The following is a 25,013-nucleotide window of genomic DNA, read 5'->3' as shown; positions in this document are numbered from 1 at the left end:
CAGAAATTTGTGAATACAACACTAGGGTGACATCAATTTCGTACACTCTGCGTCTCTAGTGTACAACTGATCATATGTGTAGTTGATGTTTACATCTCACTTGTGTATACACATTGTAGGTAAGACCACTCCACTGTGTTCCGATATACCAATAAAGGACCACATGCACAATCGACGTCACATCTTACCGCCAAGTGTCACTCTCAGTAGCCGTTGACACTCCACAGCTTGAAGGCACAGTGTACGAGCGATTAGGGTCACTTTCCCAAACGATCGAGCCGTCCGTCTCCTTGCGGATGTACTTGTACTCAAACGCCGTCCCGCCCGGGAGATTGATGTCCACATACCAGAGGTTGTTGGAGGAGGTGTTCTTAGAGGCGCTGAGGGCAACGGCACTGCCGGTATCCCAGTTTCCCAGCTGGGAGATGGAGCCTACTATGTACACATTTTCACCGTAGGTAGTTGTGGCGATCACATTGAAAGTCACGGCAACGGTGCTTGGTGTTGTACAGGCGGTGGTGGTGCTGGTGGTAGTGCTGCTGCTGGTGGCAGTCGACGTAGCCATGATGGTCGTGGTCGCGCTAGCCGACCCGCTGGTCAGGGTGCTAGGCCAGGTTGTGACGGTCGCGGTACTGTAAGTTCCAGTTGCAGAGCCCGTGGAACAAGATGAGGGGAGGGTGTTTGCAGAGGCGGCGTCCCATGAGGGAGGGACGACGCCGTTACGGCGCATGCTGGCCGTCAGGAGAGCAGCGTACGACCAGGTCAGATCGCGCGCGGATACGCAGGTGCCGTATGTCTTGTCGAATTGTTCAGAAAGGGAGCCGTTAGCCATGGCGTGGGCCTTGACGATGCTCACGTAGCCATCGGCGTACGTCTTGACTGCGTCGATGATGGCCGTGAACGCGGAGCTCCCCGAGGCGTAAGTGCCTACGGCGGCCGAGCTGTAGATGTCCTTAAAAAAAGCGAGAGAGGTGCTCGTGATCGAGATGGACCTAGCCTTCTGCCACTGGTAGATGGCATCGTAGAGCTGCTCGGCTGCGGCGAGGGTTGTCAAAAACCAGGGGTTACCATTGTAGTATGAATCTTCAGGATAGCGACCGGCTGCAACAGCAACGCCCTGTGCGATGCCTGTATTGAGCGAGTACACGGAGCGGAACGAGTCAGTGTATACCTTGTGGTTGGCGAGGGCACGAGAGGAGCAGGGTTGGAAAGTGATATCATCGCAAGCAGCGTCGGGGTCGAAGGTGTGAATGCTGGCCAGGACGGTGTTGGCGTCCTTGCCAGATCGGCCACCACCGGTATTGGCATTAATATATGAGCCTGTCCAGAAATTCTGCATGTAGCAGAGGATCTGAGGGGCCTGTGAATCACACCATGGACAGGAGGCTCCTACTCTGTGGGCAAAAGTGCTCCCCTCAACGAGCGCACGATGCTGCACGGCGACGGTGAAGAAGGACATAGAGTTCACCTCTTCCCATAGATCTAATTGAGCGGAAGCAATGTTAGCACAATTAAGAGATGGAAAAATGCCAATGGAGTGCTCAACATACCATAGCCGCTCTTGCTCCAATACTGAGCAACGTAGGTCAAGTCGTTGCGCACAATAGGCCAGATATTGTTACTAGCATAGCTGGAGTAGCCGTTATCCTATTGATGTCAGCCAGCAACTTTCATGCCAACAAGATCGAATCATACAATCAACCAGTTGCCGAAACCTATAAGGGTAGTAGCGCGCAGGGCCGGGCCATCTCGCTGAGGACGACCCCAGGAGCCGGTAAAGGCGGTCATATCAACATAGAACTTGGGCTCTGCAAGCCCTCCACTCGCCAGACCACCAGATGGGTTTGAGACGGTCTGCAAATATGCCTGAGAGTTGGTATATTCTTCAAGAATAGTCTGTAGGCTCAGATCGCCGTTGTGAAACAGGTCGACAAGGACTTTCACGGTCAGAGCGGCATCTCGTGTCCAGGTATAGTAGTCTGCTCCTGTTAATGTTTATTCCACAGGAGACCAAAAACTAGATAGCCGCTGAGCTCACAGTCTGGGCTTTCAGTGCTAGGGCTGGCGATGACCACACCAGCCTTGGCGGTCTTTGCATAAGCGCCATTTGCGCCAATATTGGTGAGAATGCCATCCAGAGCAAAGCTAGCCTCGGTAGATAACCAGGTATTTAAGCTGGCAGTAGCCCGCGCAGACAACTGAGGAGCCGCCGCGACAGCATGGCTGAGAGCTAGCACAGGAAGTACTTTAGAGAGGGTAAGCATGGCAATGCGAACAGGCGAGAGTTGGACAGAAAAGATAGAGTCAATCAGGGGGAACAAGGTTATTCTATTACACTGAGTATCATGAATTATCGTAGACCAACTAACTGTCGGATCTGATTTACTTTAAAATAGTCGTCGGCATTGTATGACTGGTGTCTGGGTACTATCGGATGTCTTAGTGGGTGGTTAGCATCCACGGTTGCAGTGTCTCCTTAGGGTTTAGGAATCTGATTGGGCCACCCAAGATGGCTTCATATATGACCACCAACTTCTGCATATTGAGATTTCCCGAGCGCACCAAAGGATAGAAGGAAGTGGATGCTCTGTGAATATTAGCAATTTCCCCATGGGGTTCTTGGCGGAGATTTACAATGTACGCTGCTACTCCAATTGGTGGCTATGTCCGGAGCCAACAGCTGCTGTCATTGCCAGTGCCAATCATCTTGTTTTTCTAGTCTTCTTCAAGTCCCACCTTCGTCCAGCTGAGCATTCGGTAGTTAGGTGTGTATAGAAGGCACCTCCTGTAGCACCGGACACGTTGCCAATGCGGATCAAGCCACACACTCTGTCGTCATAAGGTTCCCGCAGTATCGCCGCTCCCTGCTAGCCGCATTAACATCGTGATGGTGTACTGCCGGTAGATTTGCAAAGGCCCGTTTTGTTCGATGGGAAGATGGGTGGCTGATGATTAGAGGTTTTCGATAATGCTATTGTCCCAGAGCTAGTCCTAGTCCATTCTAGCCGCGACTCACCGGTTATTCAGTGCTACGTTCACCTGGAATTATAGAACAGGCCACTAATAAAGGGTACGGTGGGATCTATTTGGTCTGAAGACTTGGCACTGCAATATCAGAACATGGATTATACCTAGAAACATTCTGCACCCAGTCACTGTGGCCCATGTAGTCAAAATTAGGAAGTAGATAGGAATAACAATTATCACACCTAGACGTCAGACAAGCTGCGCTGCGGTTTTTCAGGAGCTAACTTGATGGACTTTCTTGAGAGAAGACTATAGACTCCATTAGGAGATTCCCGAAGCAAATAGAAACACTCGGTAAAATATTCAATCATTGAAGATAGTCGTGTGACCCCGGAGTTGTTAACTCCCGCTGGACGAGACGAGAAGCTCCGTATTGACATGTGATGAAGTTGGCAGTGTGTCTGAGATCACTACCATGCAACACATAGCTCTGCAGCTTACTTCGAGATTGACTGGAAGATGATGGTGGTTGAGGTCTGCCTAGGTCGCTGTCTATCAAGGTTAGTCGACATACTCTCGAGATGGATGACGGGAAGTCTCACTCTACACAAAAGCGTTCCCTTTTGTGGCCAAGCTCTGGATTTGTCTGTCTATATTTGTCCTCTGTCTGAAGTCAGATACCTCAGCCCTTTTAAACTTTTCTGTACGTCTTTGGTTCTCTAGCTACAACAGAGCGGTGACCCGTGGGAAACCACAAATACAATAATTTCAATTGATGCTGGAAGCGTCGCTGGAGAACTATACCTGTGTATATCAGCGGGCTTTGCCTGTATAATGTTGCTGGCGTGTAGCCTACTAGATAACGGGTGTTATGGTCAAATTTTTCTCTTTGCAAGTTATATCTTTATTTCCATCTTAATTTTCCCTTAGCCTGAACACAAGATCTCTATTTTGTTGCCTAACTGTCAAAGGCATCCGCGTGAGCAGCTAATTGATTCGGGGCCCCTGGCTGCTATCACGTACGCTCTATCCACTGCCCTAGGGTAGCTGCAACCTGCAAACTATTTTTCTCCATGAATACCATATGCCCATTCCCATGAATGCCAATATCCGCCAGCTTCAGGTGCTTGGCCGATACGCCTGCCTGTTGCAGTAACTGCACTGTACACCAATCATACGGTGCATGATAGGATGACTCGGTAGTTACGACCAGGACTGGCACGTGTGCGAGGTTGACGAGCTGTCTCGGTGAAGGGGAACTAGCCTGCATAACACAGTCTGAGTACAGGGACGAATTGGAAGGAATGATCTTTTTAACAAGATCATTGGCTGGATCGGTCACCGGTGGCGAGAAGGTAAGGGGGATATCGGTAAGCCCGTAAGGGCGCGCAGAGGCGTTGCTGAATACGGCCTCCTGGAACGGAGGGCCCGTAGGCTCGATCGAAACAATTGAGTGCACAAGATTCGGGCGCATATCCGCAATGAGCCAGCCAATTGGCCCACCCTGTGAATGGGAGAGAAGGACAACTGGGGATCCAATAAGGTCAAGCAGAGCAGCGCCGGCAGCCTGGACAGTAGATTGCTGGTAGGTCGCTGAATCAAGGAACTCGACCGTTGACGCATAATAAGTGTCGAATATCGGATCGCCCATTACACCCATCCCGTTCCATTGAGTGTGCAAGGAGGCCTGCGGCCAGAGATTATATTGTTGTGGTGCAGTGAAGCGCTGCTGCAACAGCTCAGCGCTATATGTGCTCACCGTCCCATTGCCAGGGAACCAGGGACTGCGACCGCGAAAAGTTTGGTCAAGGATATAGCATTCATATCCTTGAGAGAGGAAGTAGGATGCCCAGCCTTCTCCTCCATCAGGCTTGTTGAGCCAATTCTATTCGTCACGGTTAATTTTCCTGCAGAAAAGGTATGCGCCATCATTAAATACATACTGTGCCTGTTTGAGCTTGTCCGTGAATGAAAACGATTGGATACGGCTTGGTCACACCAGTAGTTGGCATCAGCTTTTCCACATACATCTGATTTGTGAAGACATGCTGGCCTGCGCTATCCTGCGTATATTGTCCTCCAACATACACGTATGAACGTTGGGCTGGCACCTCGGCGCACCAGGCTAGTGAAGCGCCAGCAGCAATTGCCCAAGCAATCAATGATGATCCTGTCTTCATATGCGTCGTCTTGCGGGATAATATTAATAGTAGACCACGCAGGTTATTAAATTTAACAAACTGTGCAAGAGGCGTTTTAGAATACACTTGTTAACCCAACAGCTAATACGCACCCTAAACCACCGTAAATTAGGTTAGAAGCGTTGCCATAGCAACTTAGTTGTTTCAAAGACAGAATAAAAACAGATCAGTGAGTTGAGCATTCACAAAGATGGCATAAGTAGACCTGGACAAGGAAACCAGATGAATATGCGGCGTATTTTCGATGTTTGCTGCAATCCGAGCGTAAGTGATATCTGTTCTGAAGTTCTATCTCAAAGTTTACTTTCCTGAGGTGGCAATTATCAGATACGTCCTGAATATACTTTTTTTATCCAGGCAGACGCGCAGGTGTATGGAAAAATGCCTTCAGTATCCATCTTGTGCTAAAATCCCTAAGCCCATAATGCATCCATAAGACAGGGTTGGCTCACACAGCACATGTTACAAGGAGCGAATTTCTTAGATTAGCGCCTTTTTCTAATATAGACTGCCACTTTCTGAGACGCCATTCCGCGGAAAAATCTCTAAAAGTCCAAATGGATATTCCATCGACTACAGCCGCCCTAATCCCAGTCAGCACCCAAAGCCTCTTCTGCTCTGTCACCGGTCCCACCCCGCACGACCCCTCCGACCCTCTAGTCGTAATTTTTCCGGGCGCAGGCGATGTAGCGTCATCATACGTCGCGGTAGAACGTCTCCTGCGGCCGTTCGTAAGGACACTCCTCTACGACCGTTCTGGACGCGGCACAGTGAGCAATGTCCACCACAATTACCACCAACTCCCAGTGCAAAGCCCACCGCCCAGAGCCAAGGACAGGCCGTCGCGGTGGCAACAGAACTAGGCGTGGTTCTAGAGAATTCAGGAATCAGTTCGGATACACCTTTGTTGCTAGTTGCGCACTCTTACGGCGCTATCGTGGCGCGCGAGCTCCTGCACCTGTATTCCGAGCGCGTTGCTGGTATGGTCCTCGTCGATGCGTCCACCGAGCGCGCGAGCGAGTATTTTAACGTCCCTGATGAGAATATTATTGCTGTTATGGGGGATCTGAGCTATGCACGCGCTACCGGCTTACGGAGCGAGACAGTGCTAAGTGATGAAGAATGGAGGGTGCGCGCGAAGGAGATCATTGTCAGCTCTAGAGCTACGGCTGCTGAAATAGCGAGTTTCTATGAGGTTTGCGAGACGCTAAAGAGGATGGAGCAGTTCAGAAGGCAGGCGTTGGGAAAAAGGCCGTTGAGTGTGGTTCGGGCTAATACGGCCAGCGATTATAGAGCTGTCCACGAGAAGGGCGTTCCTGCTGGAAACGGCAGGGAAGAGCAGAGGGCGGCTTTCCGGACATTGCTGGATCAGTGGGAATATATTGATAAACAGCTACAGGAGGAGCAGTTGCGATTGTCATCAAATACGCATTTCTTCAGACTAGAGGGGTGCGGGCATAATGTGCATCTTGCACGGCCGGATGTTATCGCCCAGGAGGTGAGATGGGTGAGGGACAGAATCAGGCCTGTTAGCAATTGAATATAACTATGCTTTAGCCTTCTGGACCAAACTTATTGCTAGCCTTTCGGCTATTCACTTCCCTCGCGTGCCTATACGTAGCTTCTGCGCCGTGCTTTGCAGAGGGCATGCTAGCAAGCCGTACTAACGTAAATCCCGGGTAGCCCGTGAAACTCCCAAAATTTCAAACGCGTCAACCAGCCTCTATCATCAAACAACTATCATGCCACGAAAAGCGCGTAAAACGCGCCAGGAACTGAGAGAGCAAGAGGGTAGGATTGAATATGCTATAAGCAATTTAAAAACAGAAAAATTTGCAAAGTTCAGGAAGCTAGCCGCATTTATAATATACCTCCTTCAACCCTATATGATTAGATAATGGGCTACTAATCTCAGCCAGAACTCTGTAATTAGAGCCACAGGCTATCTCTGCTTCAGGAGGAAGCTTTAATAGCTTGGATAGGATCCCTAGATATATATGGTGCCGCCCCCAGGCCCTTCCAGGTACAAGAAATGGTGCAAATAATCTTGGATGCTGCAATATCAACTCTATATCTACCTATTAGAAAAAACTAGGTTACAGAGTTTACCAAGTAGCGCCCAGAGATCAAATCTATGTTTATATAAAAGATCAATTGCCGAAGAGTACTATATAAGACCCTAGGATTATTAGCTAATAGTTCAATGAGCTGCAGAAAACTAAAGATCAGTAAGGTATTTAGGATAAGGATATCTATAGCTTTGATAAAACTGGCTTTGCTATGAGACTTATTATAATAATAAAGGTAGTTTCCAGAGCAGGAATGCCTGGTAAACTATGGCTTATACAGCCAGGGAGTTGGGAATAGGTTACCACTGTAACGGGCGTAGGCAGTATTATTTTCAACTGGCTGTCCTGTATCAACGAGTATCACAAGCTTAGAGAAAGAAACAAACGATAGAAGCGCAGATATCTTCCTCCTCCCTTTATCAACCTTTCTGACTTCCCGGACCTGTATGCCGACGGATCCCTTTTCCAAAGTTATGAGGACGGATCTCCTTTCCTAAGCTTCAAGGCCGCAATTTCCGAAGCTGTACACTGATGTTTCAGAAACCTTATTTAGAACCAGGTTGAGGGCATGGCCGACAACCAAGATCAGGCCATAGCCTGTGACAACCACTATCAAATACATCAATACTAAGGGGTGGCCAATACCCTCCACCATTATCTTTAAAGGAAAAGTCTATATAGAGGGATAGTTTATTGAATGCATGGTCCCTGGCAGTTAGAGGATTGAAATAAGCACCAATAGTTAGACTATAGATATAATTGGCTTTTGCTGGCTTCAAAATATCTTCATTCCAGCGACAAATAAGCGTACAAGGGGGGGATATTGGCTGCTTATCTCACCTCCTAAACCCTTTGGATGTTGGTTGTTGCAGACCTTTAAAGAAGGCATATAGCAAGCTTATTGAGGAGAAATGACGCCTGGGATATAACTATATTAACATGCTAGATTTCTTGAAATTTTACCTAGCAGGTTACCAGGAAGTCTTTACTACAGAGAATATTTAAAGCAGATTCAAAGTAACTAGGATACTACCTTCTGATCTCATGGTAGTGCTTGAAAAGTCAAATATCAGCCTGGGTACTCTAACCCCCCCTCCAAGCCAAGGGGGTGCTTCAATCCCTTCTTCTCAGCTTGGTACGCCTTATACTGTGTACTATGTATATTGAAAAGTCTCTTCAGTTAAAAGGATGCTTGAGAGAAGGTTAAAAGTCCCCTAACTCCCTCCAAAAGAAGTCTTAGATAAGTTGGTAAAAGGGTGTAAGTTGGCTATCTATAATACAACTTACTAGCAAGGGAAAACTGTGGTCTCTACTCAGCCATAGAGAATAACAGACAGGAAAAGAGTTATTCTTAATACTAGATAACTCCTATACAATGTCTTCCATTCCAGGAAGCCAGGGACCTAATTTAGACAAGAAATAACTAAATACAGGCAAGATAGGGGGGTGCTGGCGGAGGTGCGCCTCAAACTTTAGATGCACCTAAATATACTCTACCAACATGTTTTAGAATATAATATTCAGGGCTATAAGAGGACCAGCTGTCCTACTCATTATAGAATTTAGTTTATTTTAATTTGAATCACTTTTAGTTGACGCACAGTACTTCAGAGTCGAGCAAGAATAGGTTTTGAAGGGAATCTCACGGATCACCCGGGATTTACGTTAAAGCCTAGAGGATAATGCAACTGAAAGCATACTCACCAAAATAATTGTAAACCTCTGTTTAAGAATTAATACTGCCAGCGTATATCAGACCTATCCTCATTTAGTACCCAAGTGAAGAATTGAAGTATAATTTGAGTATTAATAGTAAAAAGAATGAATAGTAAGTTAAATAAACCGATATCCTATATTTAGGCAAGATAGGCAAGATAGGAATAGATTAAAACTAAGAATATTATACATAAGTGGTGTGTTTTAGAGACCAAGAAATTTAGATTATACCACAGGTTTCTCTGCGTTCTGATCGATGTTAGCAGAATCCCGAACCAACTACCTACGAACTGGTAGAGGCAGAGCTACAAAAGGGTTTAGTTACTACGTGAGATGTAGACTCATTGGTACCGGCTTACTGTATCCTCAACAGAAGACACTTGCTTGGGGCAGGTTTTGCGTCCGAGACATCTGGCTTTATCATCTAACGGCAGGACTACAAATCCGCTCTACTCTAAAGCCTGGATAGGTTATTGCCTTCCGCTGAATCAGTAAGAACAGCCCTTCATCGATCTGGAGCGTTTCGCCTAGCCGCTCCTGGAAGTACGCGGTTGCTTCGCGACGAGATATTCCCGGATGTAAGCCAAGCTTTTTTCTCGCTAGAATAGGTAGGCACTCACTGTCCCAAAAGGTTCCGGCTTTCTTGAGACAGCCAGTGATTAACAAGAAAGAAGCAAAATGATACTGACACTCTCCATTTGCCTCGGAAGGGGTCCAGGGCAAGACGGCGTTTCCTAAACGGATTGTCTATTTTTTCCGTGACGAAACAAAGCCTTATAACAGCAATTTCTATTATTCGGTGGGGTTGTCATACAAGGTTAGCATCTTCCCTTTCCATCCTCCTAGTATTCTTAGTATTGCGCAGTGATAAACTGGCCTGCTTGTAGGAATGGACGCCGATAAGACTGCACCTATTGACAAGCATTTCCCAGCTGCTGGAACCAGGCACATCACTTACTGGAACTGCCTTACTTGACTCTGCAACAATAGGGGCCCACTACTACGATTCTCGAGCTCTCGAAATCGGTGCCTACTTCAGTCCCCCGCATAAGGACAGCGGAACATTGACCATCTTGTTTCGTTCCCATGTTAAAAATGACGGCTTGGAAATCGCCAATCTCGACTCAACAGAAGAAATTGATAGCGATACTGTAGGAAGGGACGCAAGTTTCATACCTATCCGAACTCCTAGCGATGAGGCCCTTAAAGTAATAGTCTTGCGGGCCTTAGACTTCAGCGCATGCTTGGAAGTGAGCGAGCTCGGGCTTGTGTGCACAGAGTACGTGGTCCTGGCTGGAGAGATTACGATAGCTGCGGATTACAACGATTAAGTCTTGCACTAATCTGCGCTTCTACGCCCGTGCCGTAGTCTCATGTTGGCAATACCAGCGATCAAGTTATGTCGCCGCCTCAATTCTCAACTTCAGACCCTAACTAATGTGATTAGGCAAAAGCACAGGGAGCCCTGATGCGGCAGGGTCGGGTCAGGAAACCTAGGGCTCAGCTGTCTGTACGCAAGATACTAGGGAGTCGGTTTGTAGAGTCATGACAAGGATGATGCACCCTCATATTAAGAAACCACTCCGAGCATACCTAATACATCTTTCACATCCTAAAACCCTTGGTCTTCCTTTATTCCTGCACCCTCATAGTTTCTCTTCCCTGTAAGCATCGATGTAACTGTTAGGGCGTTTTGGGTCAACTCGGACTCTTATATCTGGCAGTCTGATTCAATTGTGTTGATCCTGTTATTCCCTGAAACATGCTTCGGCGTTTCGAAATACCAATGGTAATCGAGCGGAGAGTATATGGAGTAAAAGATATATCATCGCGTCCCTGGATTCTCACCTGGCACTCCTGTCTCTTCCTCTTGCCGCAGTAAATCAACACCCGTATACGAGGAAACCTGCTCAAAATTCCGTTGGACAACGATACCACCCATCTCGGTCGAATCTGTATATGAATGAGTTGTATAGTAAGTATCTGTACTAGTCTCTAGATTTCGATTTGCCTTTCGGTGGAGGTAATTCTCGAGGCGATACCAGCTGCGCGGCCCGGTTGGTGAAAGATGGTTACGCTCAGAGGAAGTGCGGCCAGTGACTTTCCGGAATGCGCTCAAGACGAGCTTGTGCGAGAGAGGCAGGTTTGCGCAGAGGATTCCGCCTAGGGGCTCCCAGACGGAGAGGATGCCCAGAGGGACGCCGGCCCCTGAGATGTAAGGATCATCCAGAAGGGTCAGGAGGGTGATAGCCTTACAGGTAAAGTCTGTGGAGCCCTGCGAGACAACAACTGAGAGGCGCGCGGCACTGACAGTGCATGTTCTGACTTCATTAGCCTCAGCGATCCACTTCCATATGGGTGTATAATGTACGCCAGTCCCACCGTAAATAGCAAACTAAGCCGAATCTTCTTACTCCTGGATACCTGCAGCCGCAGGATGGTCGGCAGCGGCAGGACCAATATCCACATATCCGTGACTAGGTTCGTAATGTTCGTAAAATAGCTGAATGCGACGAGGTTAAAGCAGTCGCCGTCGACGTCCTGATCCCAGAACCGTTGGATCGGTCGGCATTGAAAACCGAGGACAAGTTCCATGGTCATGAGCCAGAGGACGACGAAGACAGCAGTTAGGATGACAATCCTGCGGAAGACGGGTTTAGGGAAGATGCGATGGTAGAGGGCTAAGACAGAGAGCTTTGTGCTGGCGATGGCGAAATCGTAGAGGTGGCTGAAGATGTAGTCGCCCTGTTTTGGTCAGGGTGGGAATAGAGGAAGCAACAGCGAATGCTTACCAGCATAAAGGTTTTCACATCTTCTTCATCCACCGCCTCGATGTGTCGTCCCATTCCGTACGGAGGCCCTGGATCGTGTTAGGTCATGCAGTGGATGGGCTCGTGTTGGTTTCCGTCATACCATATACTAGCCCACTGATACATAGTCCAACACTGACAGCCTGGAATCCGCCCGTCAGGACTCTTCATACGATTTGAAGAGCGGGCCCTACCGTCGCCCAGACCATGAGCAGGTCATCAAATGCCAAACCATTTCTCTCTGGACGCGACTCGGCCCACAGTCGCAGACTCGTCGACAGGATTTCCAGCGGAATAGGGATTGAGTAGCAGACTTCGAGGTCGAGAACCTTCGAGTCAGCTAGATATTCAGGGCTTAGATCACCCATCTAGGCGGCTGGCCCTTCCACAGTGCCGGTCCCGGGGCGCCGGAGCGAAGCATGGATGGATCCTGAACGTGGACCCCAGAGCTCAGACCCGGGCTTGGATGGTTCTTATTCTGAGAAACATTTAGGTGCTAATTTTCTAATTAAATTTTTGGGTGGTAGCGCAATTAATCAGCGCGGCTGCAGCCTCTCTGTCAGATTGGAATGCTACTTAAAGACTCGCTCTCTGCATTGGGTCGAATCACATTCTCACCTCAAAAGCCTGTCTATGCTGACCACCTGCACCCCTCATCACACTATGCGTCTGACGCTCAGGTCGTTCTTCGTCGCCGCTACCAGTTTCATCTTTGTGCAGTTAGCAGTCGCCGCGCAAGGTCCAATCGTTAACCTCGGGTATGCGATATACCAGGGATACCACGATTCGGTGTCTGGGCTGAACGTATGGAAAGGGTCAGAAATATCAATACCCAAGCAATTCCCTGCTTGCTTACTAACAGGTTACTGACATGGTATTTGCTTGGTAGGATCCGGTATGCCGCCGCACCCGTAGGAAAATTACGGTGGCAGCCGCCCCAAGCGGTCCAGCCTCCAGCCCATGGTATGGGAGCCATTTCCGCTATCGATCAGCCCCCCGTGTGCCCTCAGTCGGGTGCGGCCGGGACCCCGCCCTCTTACGGCTTTAACTCGGGCCCTGGAGACGAGGATTGTTTGTTCCTGAACGTCTATGCCGCTGCGGGCGCATCGGATCTTCCCGTCCTAGTGTGGATTCGTAAGGCGAACCCCCGCCCCCTTCCTCCAGTGGTAGATCTGGCTGGTTGACGATATGACCGTGATCGCGTCTTCTAGATGGCGGTGGATATGCATTGTTTGGCGCGACTTATGATCCGAGCGCCATGATCAATACTAATGATAACCAATTTATCGTTGTCGAGATCCAGTATCGCCTCGGGGCTTTTGGCTTCCTCTCATCCGACGAGGTCAAGAAACACGGCCGGCCTAATGCAGGACTGTTAGACCAACGGTTCGCTTTGGAGTGGGTGCAGCAGCATATCAGCAAGTTCGGCGGGGATCCGAGCCGCGTTACCGTTGGAGGAGAGTCAGCCGGCGGGGGTGCTGTGATGCTGCAGGCTCTCGCATACGGGGGTCGCGAGAGCCATTTATTCCAGAACGTAAGCGAACACTTCTGCTACTGGGTCACCAACTGGCCAACTGACCTTGGCCGTCTCAAAGATCATCGCGGCAAGTCCTTGGTCTGCTCCCATATATAGATACAATGACCCTGAGCCGACTCGTCACTATGACCGATTCGCTGAGCTAGCCGGCTGCGGACCGGGGGCTCTGCGACAAGGACACCACAACACTACATTCGACTGCTTGGTGGACGCTCCTACTGAAGCACTGCAGAATTCGAGCGGCGAGGTATCAACGTCTGGTAAAATCTTTGGCGGGTTCGCCTTCCTGCCCGTTATTGACGGGGAGCTGCTCACCATGCGACCATCTCAACAATTGTTACATGGCCACGTCAGCGGCCAGCGCCTTCTCGTCGGGGTGAGTCTGACGTGCATGAATTCCAGCATAATCATTCCAGCATGCCACATTGCTGCATCAAATATCCAGCGATTTACTAAGAAATATGCTGCAGAACAACGCAAACGACGGTGTCCCCCTCAGCGACCCAACAATCGTCGACCGCACCACCTTCAATGCTCATATCAATCTTACCTTCCCCCACCTAACCGCCCACGACAAGGCAGCCCTAAACAGGGTCTACCAGACCGAGACGACTGAGCCAGGAAACTCTGGTATCCGGTTCGACACCCTTGGCGATGAAGGTCCAACAGCTCTAAATCAGTCCCAAATGGCAACGGGCTTGCAGCAAACTGTCTTTAATATCTTTGCTGAAACATCCTTTGACTGTTCGGCGCAATGGCTCGCCGAGGCATATAGCATTGGGAGCCGCAAGGCGTGGAAATACCAGTACTCAGCCACACCTGCCTATCACGGCGCCGATCTCGGCGCATACTTCTCCCGGGACACACCCAGCTCGGGCTTCAACCACGCGTTCCAAAAAATCTGGGGCAATTTCATTATCGCCGACACGCCAATCATCCCCCATTCTGAGGCCACAGCGAACATGTCGAATGCGACGGCGCCCGCTGATTGTCAGGGAAACCTCGCGTGGCCGACCTTCTCTCTGGACGAACCCTGGCAGATGGATTTAAATACCACGGGCGGTACTTTGAAGCTGCATGTAGAGACCGAGCATTTGAAGTATTGGATCAGGCAGGGACCTGGGATTGTAAATGTATTTCGCCTTATCGATGCGTACAGTTGGGAAGGGGGACGGGGGGCGAGGTGTACTTGGTGGAGAGCGGTTGCCGGGAGGGTGCCGCTGTGATTATGGATCAAGGGGGTATGATAAATGAGGAATACATTATAGAGGTGGAAGGATTGAGTGTACTCTGAGAGTAGCAGTGGGAGTGAGCGGCTCAAGGTTGATGGGTACAGTCACTGTTGGCTAGCTACATATGCAACTTCACTACACTAGAATCTAGATTCCGTTTGATAACAGCTAGATGGGCCTGTCTAGCCTAATTCAACAGCCGAGGAGAAGCTTATCATATTTCTATATGTTACAGCCTCGCTCTTCCGTGTCTTTCGTTCCTTCTCCAAGCTGAAACGTCCTTTAAAGTTCATAGACCGTGACAAAACCCGTGACAAGTCAGAGGTCAAAACCCAACTAGCAAGTTTTGAGTACACCCGAACCCGATCGACCCATCACGGGTTTTGTGTCCACCACGTCGGTAACCCGCGGGTTGTGTCATGTTAAAGAGTCCAAGTGTCGTGGCATCTGCATATCCAGAAATGAGCTCTCAGACCCAAGTACAAAGGAAAATCTCTATTTTCACTACCTTGCTGCTAGTGCTAGCAATTTCTTCTGAATCTCTTATTCGGAGAATGGTAGCCTGCCAGATTTCGAGTATTTCGTCTGAAGTATCTATATATATATATATATATATCCAAGCAGCCTAGCCGATGACGGCAGCTAAGCTACCCGTAGCCATTAACGCCAAAATGTAAGGCTCTATAAAGTATCCGGGAATTGGAACCACTGCCTATGTTACTGTTTCAATATAATTTTTGTTTGGCAGCTGTAGCGCCATATTTGCCAAGGATTACTTGGGTCATCCGGGAAGTATGTGATTATGCTGACTCCCACAAGTCCAAAGGTGGCAAGATATGCAACCTAATGGTTGCTGCATATACCAAAGAGTTACCGCTATGTTTACCTTCTCATGAGATAATTGATACAATAAAAATGTTCAAGGAGCTGACCGTAAAATCTTAGTTCCTGAAAACGAAAACACTAAGCATTGCCCGACCTGGATTCTGCCGTCTCCTGCTGGCACTTAAATCGTTCCCGTCGCATCTAATCAAGAGAATGGCTCTGAGATCGCTCCTAAGACCGCACCTGAGGCCGTCCCGACCTCTGTCGTGGTAGAGTGATCTAGGATACTTTAAAACTAAACAAACGGACAACTGTTATACAGCACAGGCTGAAACAAACACGCCGTATCAGGTCCCAAAGATGCAGCGTCCAAGCGATTCCAGAATTTGTCATAAGCCGCCAAAATCTAATAAGCACATTGAAGATATCTTGTTAATGTGGTATAAATGTCTCATTACTGTTTACCTAGCTTGTTCTTGATAATACCCGCCGCCCGCTCTGCAATAGCACACAGAGTGCTTGCCAGATGACCCCTGACCTGTGCCGAAAGTATTGAAGCATCAATTACCCTTACATTCTCCGTCCCGTAGACGATAAGGTTGTTATCGACTACGCCACCCAGCTCCCTCAGGGAGCATTGCCGCCGTACCGAGAAAGTGGTGGTTTGCGCTGACTATCAGATATGAGAATCGGAGCAGACCGTGAAACAGAACAAGACAGGATAGACTTACACGACCTTGAAATCCACGCATCCCACTCATCTTCCGTAGTGTCGATGGGTAAGTCAGTGCCAGGCGGCTGTACACTCTCCCCAGCAACCGAGCTCACAGGAGCAGTCTTCCAGAATCTGGCAACGGTCTGCGCAATCTTCCGCTGTAGAATAAGGTCCCACTGTGCCATTAAATAATTTGGGTTGATAGCTGGATATGCAGTAGGGTCAGCGAAAGAAATATGAACCCTACCCTTCGAGAAAGGGAGAAGAGTGAAGAACGCGAAGCCGACGTTTGTTCCTAGCGCTGTAGTTAAGATCTCGACGCAGGGCACGTCTTGGGCAAAGATAAGATCGTGCTGGATTCGAGAGGTGTTCAAGTGCGGAGGTGGAGAGCGCGTTGTCGCTTGCCTCTGCAACTTGATCAGCCCAAGTTTTGAGCTGTGCAGCGATTTCGGCCGCGACAGTCCCTGCTTCAGTACGCAGGATGTCTGAGGCTGTCATATAGGTCACGTAAGGGGCCATTCCAGAGAAGGTGGAGTTGCTAGCGTAGGCTATGAAGGTGTTCGGTTGATCGATAACGTTTTCGCCAACAGAGGGCAGGAAGATTTTAACGGGGATTTTAAAATCCTCAAGTATCCTATTAAAAGTTAGTGCGAATAATACGAAATATGAAGGACATACTCTGGATTCCCAACCCCAGAGAGCTCCAGGATAGCCGAGGACCGAACAGATCCAGCCGAAAAAATGATCTCCTCATTAGCATATAGAGTCTTGACACTCCCATCTGGCGCCGTATACTCCACCCCTTCGGCCAACGCCTTAGTCCTGTTGCTCTCCGCCCACTTGATCCTATCCACATATCCTTGGAGTATAAGAAGATTCGACCTATCCCGAACAGGATAATAATAAGCTCTCGCGGCTTCCTCCCGAACATTCGCTTCGCGGGTCAAAGTCTGCGGCTATACAAAGAACCCGCGCAGACTGCCCCCATTGACATCCTCGTTCAACGGGACCCCTAACTGCTGCCACGTTTGGTTTACTGACGACGCAAATGAGCCGTTGTGGGGACCATACTGGTAAGCCACGTTGACAGGGCCCTTTCGGCCGTGGTACGAGTCGTTATATGAGCCTCCGGCGGCTCGTTGAGCTTCTGTCGGTGTCTCAAACCTCTCGCTTTTTAGATAATATGGCCATAAACTGTCCCAGTTCCAGCCTTTGTTACCAACTCGCTCCCACGCATCGACTTGGGCGCTCTCTGCACGGATGTATGTCATTCCTACCGCCGTCAGTCAACCCAGACACTCTACAAGTAAGAGTTGTATGGCAAAGAAGAACAAACCATTAATCGTGCTTGTTCCACCCCATGCCTTCCCAGCATGATACTCGAGTACTCTCCCACCCGCATACATTTGCTCCGTTGTCGCATAAAGCTAGTAAATGGCCGTGTTCAGCCCCGTACTACCACCGAACCCCTCGACGCTGGTGACATTGGGGTTTTGCCCTCACCTCTACCGGCTTCAACTACTACAACGCTGATATCGGATATTTCAGAAAGGCGGTTTGCGACGGCCAATTCTGTCGTTCCGCCGCCAGTTATGATGAAGTCGAGGTGATCTTAGCTGGAGGGGGATATGGTCGCCGCAGTTAAGGCGATTGAGAACGGTGCGTGGGAAGCAGGGACTTTAGGTAAGGAAACCATTATGCCTCTCGGTCAATGGAAGTTTGGCGTCAGGGGCGGGTTGAATATTGGCGCTGGGGATTTGAGTAGCTGAGATCGGCATACGCACGTTGTTATAAATGGCCACCAGCCACAATCCTGGCGGCGAAGTAAATGTTACATTCCCCGCATCGGAATAACAGTGATCTGTGGTCCTGTTATTGTCATCTTGATATCAAGCTTTACGCGGATAGTAACATTCCGTTCGGTTTTATGCGTTAAGTACATCTTCGAAACCCCTACATAATGAAAGTTATTCTATCTTACGAAATCCTGTAGACTATACTACGATAACCGTCCCGAGATTCAGGCAGCAAGAGCTAGCCCCTTGAAGAGCTAAGTTGTTACGATTTGCTGGCGATCATTTGTAAGAAAGAAGCTGCGGCAACGGAGTTCAGCTCATAGATGGAACTTCATGGATAGCTCGCAAAGTCTGAAACAGCAGACTACCAGCAAGCAACGACGGGAAGGGCTTAGGTAGAATTGCAAAATACAAGACCCCACACTCAGGAGACCACAAGCGCCAGAGCTAAGGTGAGTTTTGTGCTTTGACTCCGGGAGTAATGATACATATTGCACTTCGCTGCGAGATTAGTTCGTTAACTTCTCATCCTAAAACTTACGGAACACGACAAATTTGTTCTAGAAGTACTGGAAAGGATATTTTAAAGGAATTACGCGAATCCATAGTTTGCCTAGAGGCGGAGACATACATAGTGCAAACATCGCGTCGTCTGCAGGCTCCACAGCCGCATCCTCATCTCTGAGTTTGATGTCGATCCTCCAACTAGAGTGGATAATGCCTCGGCGACTAGGGGTGTTCCCTATTTCTCCACTTAGAAGGGCAAAGTATGGCAATATGGTGGCCGCAAATCCCGCAACATGTCCGGGCGTAGTCGATCCAAGGTTGCGAGGACACGGGTCATCGGGCTACATATAAGGCAAGTTTTGCCATGGTGATTTTAGAGCTGATTTATTGTGGGTTTGGAGCTATCCTGCTAGTTGCCGCTGCTCTATTAGAAAGCCTGCTCGGCAATTTCTCTACCTAACTTAGTTAAACGGGTCAGCATTAATACTGGGGCAGTGCTGGAAGGGGCGCAACCTAAGCATGCCAAGTAACTCTCGATATCTCGAGTATCTCTCCATATCTCGGGATTTGATGCGCTTTTGGCGCTGTTACTGGCCCGCTCGCTTGCTTGATCGACATTGGGGCTGAGGATGTCCTACGCGAACCTTCCACAGCCCCAGCAAGTATCAAAGTTGTTGGGGCACGAAACGAGACTCTGCCTAGATGTATTGAAGCAGGTTATGGGACGATAGGGGTTGCGGCTCTGCCTATAAAAGGAGCCAGTAGAGCATGTCTCTTCGGAATCAATTCTATAGATACAGCATCACCTGATCGAAGACAGAGAAATTGCGTATTAAACATATTCACAGTAACGTCGATATCGATCGCCAGCCTTCAAAAACTTCCATTTACAGACATCTTTCTGCGATTGTCATTCCGGCTCATTCTTTATCCTCATAAATATAATGTCCCGTGCGCTTCTCCTTGTGGTTGCAACCATGTTTGTATCCAGGACTCTGGCACAGGAAGTTAGATGTGATCAGAACCCCATCGGTCCTACCTTTGACGAAGCAAAGTTCAATAAGCTGGTCGAGACATGGCATGGGGCATTTGGCGGCGGTGGCGGGTCTCTAGGCCAGCCTGATGGTTTTCATGTCACTCACCAGGCTGTCTGTTGCGACGGATGGTGCTTGGCGGCCAGTAATTCGGCAGGGTCTGGAAGGAGTTGGAACGACGACGATTTCACGGGTGCCGCCGACAGATTGAGAGAAGATGGCGGCGGCCACAGCCAATGTGAGACCCAACTCTGTTCTGGTATTGGTCTCGATATATACTGCAACCTTGAGTTCCTGAACAGCGAGTACCAAACTACGGATGCTACTTGCGATGGAGAGTATCACGGTGTTGTGGAAGCTTTCGGAGATACTTGTGCAGGGGCTCCTGGATACAACGGACCTGAGTGTTAGATTTATGGCCTTTCTGCATTGACGATGATATCTGTTTCTCGCTTGTTGCATAATTGTTGCTTACATCTGCTCATCAGTTTACACCTGAAATGTCAAATATAGTAAATCTACTTTGTACTCCAAATCCTATCTCTGTGTTATAGGAATTGATAGAGGTCGAGCTAGGATGATTGAACCTACTATCATTACCTGGAAGTCGCATGGATTCAAGGCACCTGAATCAACTAGGATGCCAAGAATAATAGACTAAGAAGGCAGAAAGACCCTTGCCTGCCGAAAAGGAATCGTTGAAGTGTCTTAGGTGGTCTGCATTATCAGTTGCGGTCAATCTTACCTTTAAGCATTTAAGCCTCCTACATACAAAATTCCTTTCAGCCTGAAGAGTGTCTCCGTTACCATCTCACTGATTCTCCTCTTGCCCAAGCACATGGGGTAAACAGCTCCGCGTGGTCAGCCTGCCATGACATCGCAATTTCACTAAAGTCACTAAAATGTTTTCGCGACTACTGTCACTGTGAATACTGTTTGACATCAATATCAAGCTGCATCATCTCCCGACAAAATTTTGATTGCTTCCAGCGATACTTTATCTGTTGACGGCACAGTGCGATCTTTACAATCCGATGGTCGGTTCGGCACGGACACTCCCGCTTCCTCTGTGGGACTTAGGGTTTTACTTGTTGGAGTCCTACAAAACCATACTTACAGAGCCTCTTCTGCGTTGCTTGAAGATACCGCGAACACAAGGAGAACGTAGAAAGGCGTTGGCGTTGGACAAAGCATCTTTGCCAATATCTGTCCTTGTAGCTGATCTTAGATCCATTGAAGATATACCTATTATGCTTGGATGTGCAATGTAAGGAGTATTAGGCGGGTGTTTGGTCACCGCACCTATCTCAAGCAAAAATCCAAACTTCATGTGGTCTCCTTTGCACTGCATGTTAAAATGATGGCCTGTTACTTATGATCCCGGCGGTTGGGGTTCAGGACATGGGACAAACTGGCTATTGCAAAGACGTTTGGTTAATGCCGCGACCAGGATTTGTATTGCCGACTCTCGCGGATTTTGACTTTACGCTGTAGGATCCCCTTCAGAACTATACAAAAGAAATGTCAATTTGACCAGCCTCATGAGCTACTGACAGATTTTGACCCATGGTCGAGGCACACGCGCCTTCAGTGCAGCACTGGTTGGAACTTCACGCACTTCTATTAGATTAGTACCAATACCCCACGTCAGCCCATCACCGCCCCCCCTCTTTCTCTTATATCTTCCACTTGCCATTCTTCACCACTAACATAAGATCTTCTCCCAAACAAGGTCAGGAAACTGTTGTGAATGCTCAAAGGGGAAAGGGCAGAAGGAAGCTGTATCAACTACACGGACGTAGCCTACTAAGGATCGGATGCCATATGACGATTGATTCTCTATCTTGTTGACTATATATATCTCTTCTCTCTTGTATGTACTCCGATATGAAGAGGGGTCAGTTATTAGGCCGCTTATATCACGTGGCGTAAGTCAGGCCTCATCGTGTACACCTGGTGTACATAATGGTCACATGATATGTTCATAACAGAAACAAAGTTGATCACAAGAATGACAAACAATATGGAGAAAATGGAAGGGTCCGAGAATCCTCGAAGCAGAAGAATGCGTTCCCCTTCCCTTTCAAAAGGCATCGTACAAGTTCGAAGAGGTGGAGGTCATACTGACAACTCTTTCACGGGCAGGGGCGAACTTAAAAAGGCGATGAGTCAACATATGCTGACTCTGAATTCAATGGATTTGACGACTCCGAGAAAGGAGAATGGTAAAGGGAGGATGAGAGCGAAGATTTAGACCGTGAACAAGATTTTGAAGAGCATGAATATACCATCCCCGGTTGCCCGGCACGAACGGTGAAAACGCGGCTCGTCCTGACTGATGAATGAATGGACGAATCCAGGTGGATAAAAAAATTCCTCGCTAAATGCACCTGTGATGGTGTAACTGTCGCCACTGCTCTAGCCAAGTATATTGATCGAGAGGGCATGCGTCTGAATTCTGGGAGAAGATGGAAGCTATTAGTTCGCAAATGTGCGCTGTGGCTTTCCAAGTCTTCGATCGATACGGGTCAGTCAAGGCCAAGTACAGATCATCCGGTGCAAAGAGGAACCGGTGTGTGGGAAACGAGCTTGATCATGGTTCCCTTTTCCTCATTGAGGAGCTTCATATTGCAGCGCTTGAACTACGTCGGAAAGGGCTGGCGAGAAATCGTGTCTCTACTTCTGAACAAAGCCAGACAGTTCTCCCAAGATGAAAAGGGAGATGGCGGAAGCCAAGATCTTAGGTACGGTTCCAATGAGGCATTTGAGCGATCCTGGACTCTACATGCCTTGGTAAGTCCTGGAATAGTAACAGCTGATGTCAAATCGCAGTTGGTATGCAAGTCTGCAAAATCACGCTGGGTGATACGGGCTCGAGCTCAATTGGGCGCTACTTACTTTTGGCGAGCTTGCGGTTTTCGTCGAATTGGAGCATCTCACTGTTTTGCGTTTTCATTTGATCCCCAACATCAGTCTCAAGTCCTTGGTGCGACTTCTGATTTTGAACCCCGCAGAGAGGAAGCCGGAGGTCTCGAGAACGAAGAACTCTCTGAAACTGCTATTTTCACCGAGGTAGAGAAGATAAAACTAGAGAGACTTCGTGACACTTTGCCGCTGCATCATGCAGCTCTTACTTTGGGAGACAACGAGCTCAAAGCTTTTCTCATGACCCATGTTGACAACAATATTGGCTGGGATAGGGTTACTACATCTGAAGCCACATTTCTGCATCTAACAGCTTGCGAGCTGAAGCCCCCGAGTACTCAGTGGCTGCTAGAAAATGTCCCCAACACGGACTTTTTGAAGACGGCTCGGGATATTAATGGGTACACCCCTCCTGAAGCATTGCAGGAAAAATTAGAGACCACGCGAACGCAAGAGCAAGTTGGATCAAGGGTCTTGAATGTACTAGACCACTATAGAGGGTACCCTGATACCGCTGTGTCCTGTCTCTCCTTGCTATCAGAACCGGGGGTTTTAGGCCTTAGTAAAGAACGCCTCAGATACGGGTGTACATGCGGAGAGTGTCTGGGACGGTTTCTATCACCTAGATGCGCAACTCAATTTTCTTCAGCTTCACTAATGAGTAATGACTGTGGTTTCTTGAGGCCTGTACACGGTACTTAGTCTCCTTGTCTGTCCCCGAATAGGACAAATCACGTATGGTGTGTGCATGCTAATTGAAAGGTGGTGCAATGGTTATCGAGGATATGCAATATGCAGCAGTGGAATATCTACAGTAAAGACGTGGAGGAACGAGTGAATTAAGAGTGCATGGGAAAGAAGAGACTGTTTCATAATGAGTGTTGAGCCTTTTAGAATTCTGTATTTCATCACGTGTACTCTAAGATGAGAATATAAAGTTATCTCACTCGATAACTCTCCGAGGCAGTGAATGGATCCTTGGAAATAAGTCTAACTCCATAGGCTTGAGGGACAAGTTCCCGATAACGACATAGCGGTGTTAGATGACCCGCTTTCCCAATGGAATGCATAATAAAAAAAAAAAAACATGCTTCACAGACTCCTTGAGGCTTTCGAAGCCCGCTGTTACCCATCATGCTACAAAGCGTGAAGGTCAATTGTGGACCGTACTTAGACTAATCCTGTTGCTGAGAGCGTTGAGACAGCTCCGTAGATAGTGGGGTCAGAAACTGCTACCTCGTCCCACCGCGTGGATCCCGGAACTTACCTATCTTTTTTAAGAGGACTTCGGGCGCAGTCATAGTCTGAGGTTGAGGAGAAATTAGCCACCAGTGTGGTACCTGTAAAACTTTTAGCTCAAAACCTTCCGTGCCACTGGTTCCAGCTTCAAACAATCGGCGATCTTGGCATCTGAACATAGCCACAAACAAGTTCGGCCCCTTGGGAACTGGCTCAGCACTAGCTGAGAGGGGAACCTTGTATGCCCGTAGAGAGAATGAGAAGAACACTTCCCAGAGGTTATTGAGCTTGGCAACGGAAATTGCAGTAGAGATAAGTGGGGAGAGCGCTGGGGCCATTACAGTTTATAACGTTTTGTATGAAGGAAGTCAAGTCACAAGGAATTCATATCATCAGGTCTTTGCTAACGTGATGGTCAAAGAGTACTTAAGTCCGCATATTCTTCTTCAATAGGCAGCTGGAGAAAATGCACATGTATCTCGTCACCTAACATCCATAATCAAGCTTCAGATTCCAGATAATCAGACAACGAAACCGGCTCTCACATCCACCGAAAGCCATCTATTTCAATTCACCTTCGCCAAGGCAGCGCTTCAGCGGGTAGGAGTCACCCAGGCAAGTTGTAACCACACCCTTGACCCAGGACAGTGAGTTCTGGCCGTAGGAATAGGTATCTTGAGTGAAAGAATCGGCGTGGAAGTACTCATAGTGCGCGCTTCCAGGTTGTCCGCTAAAAACATACCCGCTCTTGCGGAAGGTCAGCGGGTTGCTAACGATCGCGCCCCATTTATTCTTCGGAATTGTCATCGTAACCGTGCCGGTTAGCGTGGCGGTCTCAGTCCACTGGTAGTTGATAGTTGTGCCGATCTGTAGGAATTTCTCAACCGTGGCAGTGAAAGAGGTGCCGACTGAGATGCTGTTTGCGATACTCTGGCCTTGAGCCATAGCAGCGGTGGCATCTGCCTGGTTGGCATGGACGATGGTGGACATCGGGATATCCCAACCTAGAAATTCGGCGTCGGGAAGTGGGATGATAAATTCGGCACCAGATCGCTTCGTGAGACGTCGTAACGAGGTGGACTCATGATCGTTGGTCTCAAAAGATCCAGGGACCGCGGGGGGCGAGTGGGCAGCGGCACCCAGATAGAGCCCCAAATCTTTTTTGTCGATAGTCTTTGTCGTGCCATCGTGTAGAAGGAGGACAGCTTTGTCGTGTCCGATACTCTCAAGGCCAACAGTCGCTTCGGAGGGTAGAGCAGTGGCAAGCGAGCTCTGAGTGCAGAGAAAGGCCAGGAAAAGCAATGGTATCTTCATCGTGCCAGGTCCGACGCAGATTGCTGATTACCGAGTAACTGCGCTTGTGAATTGATCAATGGAAAGATGGCATGTCAGAGGACACCATGGGAGGATTACTTTATATATAGTATCTGTCAGCAATAC

The 25,013-nt window shown here is 48.6% G+C and overlaps 11 protein-coding genes across 11 annotated transcripts, besides 1 other annotated feature; 5 read left to right on the top strand and 6 right to left on the bottom strand.

The window, feature by feature from the left end:
- Window positions 1-25,013: part of a sequence feature (contig 1.128 1..280307(-1)) that runs on past both edges of the window.
- ANIA_07402 (protein glaB) lies at window positions 33-2,406 on the bottom strand (the record flags this gene model as incomplete). Its single annotated transcript, XM_675579.1, has 6 exons — window positions 33-66; window positions 189-1,482; window positions 1,551-1,647; window positions 1,696-1,985; window positions 2,078-2,328; window positions 2,387-2,406. 6 exons carry the CDS (start codon window positions 2,404-2,406, stop codon window positions 33-35), a joined length of 1,986 nt encoding a protein of 661 aa, XP_680671.1.
- ANIA_07403 (alpha/beta hydrolase) lies at window positions 3,983-4,997 on the bottom strand (the record flags this gene model as incomplete). The annotated part of the gene is made up of 2 exons (XM_675580.1): window positions 3,983-4,852; window positions 4,911-4,997. The coding sequence occupies 2 exons, from the start codon at window positions 4,995-4,997 to the stop codon at window positions 3,983-3,985; spliced, it is 957 nt and encodes a 318-aa protein (XP_680672.1).
- ANIA_07404 (alpha/beta fold hydrolase) lies at window positions 5,391-6,789 on the top strand (the record flags this gene model as incomplete). The annotated part of the gene is made up of 4 exons (XM_675581.1): window positions 5,391-5,432; window positions 5,526-5,539; window positions 5,676-6,666; window positions 6,751-6,789. 4 exons carry the CDS (start codon window positions 5,391-5,393, stop codon window positions 6,787-6,789), a joined length of 1,086 nt encoding a protein of 361 aa, XP_680673.1.
- Window positions 9,059-10,284, top strand: ANIA_07405 (uncharacterized protein; the record flags this gene model as incomplete). The annotated part of the gene is made up of 4 exons (XM_675582.1): window positions 9,059-9,065; window positions 9,251-9,281; window positions 9,423-9,531; window positions 9,841-10,284. The coding sequence occupies 4 exons, from the start codon at window positions 9,059-9,061 to the stop codon at window positions 10,282-10,284; spliced, it is 591 nt and encodes a 196-aa protein (XP_680674.1).
- Window positions 10,600-11,799, bottom strand: ANIA_07406 (putative integral membrane protein PTH11-like; the record flags this gene model as incomplete). Its single annotated transcript, XM_675583.1, has 5 exons — window positions 10,600-10,670; window positions 10,802-10,906; window positions 10,943-11,300; window positions 11,378-11,698; window positions 11,746-11,799. 5 exons carry the CDS (start codon window positions 11,797-11,799, stop codon window positions 10,600-10,602), a joined length of 909 nt encoding a protein of 302 aa, XP_680675.1.
- On the top strand, window positions 12,427-14,526 carry ANIA_07407 (putative carboxylesterase; the record flags this gene model as incomplete). Its single annotated transcript, XM_675584.1, has 5 exons — window positions 12,427-12,521; window positions 12,653-12,897; window positions 12,975-13,297; window positions 13,359-13,676; window positions 13,771-14,526. The coding sequence occupies 5 exons, from the start codon at window positions 12,427-12,429 to the stop codon at window positions 14,524-14,526; spliced, it is 1,737 nt and encodes a 578-aa protein (XP_680676.1).
- Window positions 15,812-18,741, bottom strand: ANIA_07408 (uncharacterized protein; the record flags this gene model as incomplete). Its single annotated transcript, XM_675585.1, has 10 exons — window positions 15,812-15,895; window positions 15,932-16,026; window positions 16,089-16,277; window positions 16,360-16,706; window positions 16,751-16,931; window positions 17,350-17,372; window positions 17,908-18,025; window positions 18,410-18,428; window positions 18,500-18,610; window positions 18,721-18,741. The coding sequence occupies 10 exons, from the start codon at window positions 18,739-18,741 to the stop codon at window positions 15,812-15,814; spliced, it is 1,188 nt and encodes a 395-aa protein (XP_680677.1).
- Window positions 19,320-19,820, top strand: ANIA_07409 (uncharacterized protein; the record flags this gene model as incomplete). The annotated part of the gene is made up of 1 exon (XM_675586.1): window positions 19,320-19,820. One exon carries the CDS (start codon window positions 19,320-19,322, stop codon window positions 19,818-19,820), a length of 501 nt encoding a protein of 166 aa, XP_680678.1.
- On the bottom strand, window positions 20,434-20,603 carry ANIA_11558 (uncharacterized protein; the record flags this gene model as incomplete). Its single annotated transcript, XM_050611855.1, has 2 exons — window positions 20,434-20,476; window positions 20,527-20,603. The coding sequence occupies 2 exons, from the start codon at window positions 20,601-20,603 to the stop codon at window positions 20,434-20,436; spliced, it is 120 nt and encodes a 39-aa protein (XP_050467834.1).
- On the top strand, window positions 21,878-22,960 carry ANIA_07410 (uncharacterized protein; the record flags this gene model as incomplete). The annotated part of the gene is made up of 5 exons (XM_675587.1): window positions 21,878-21,981; window positions 22,106-22,202; window positions 22,242-22,244; window positions 22,383-22,814; window positions 22,913-22,960. The coding sequence occupies 5 exons, from the start codon at window positions 21,878-21,880 to the stop codon at window positions 22,958-22,960; spliced, it is 684 nt and encodes a 227-aa protein (XP_680679.1).
- Window positions 23,656-24,887, bottom strand: ANIA_07411 (uncharacterized protein; the record flags this gene model as incomplete). The annotated part of the gene is made up of 3 exons (XM_675588.1): window positions 23,656-23,674; window positions 23,763-23,901; window positions 24,149-24,887. 3 exons carry the CDS (start codon window positions 24,885-24,887, stop codon window positions 23,656-23,658), a joined length of 897 nt encoding a protein of 298 aa, XP_680680.1.

The sequence above is a fragment of the Aspergillus nidulans genome, chromosome IV (assembly GCF_000011425.1).
Source record: "Aspergillus nidulans FGSC A4 chromosome IV".
In the NCBI taxonomy this organism is placed as follows: domain Eukaryota; kingdom Fungi; phylum Ascomycota; class Eurotiomycetes; order Eurotiales; family Aspergillaceae; genus Aspergillus; species Aspergillus nidulans.
Note: the sequence above shows the minus strand (reverse complement) of the source record. Positions and strands in the feature narration are given on the sequence as shown.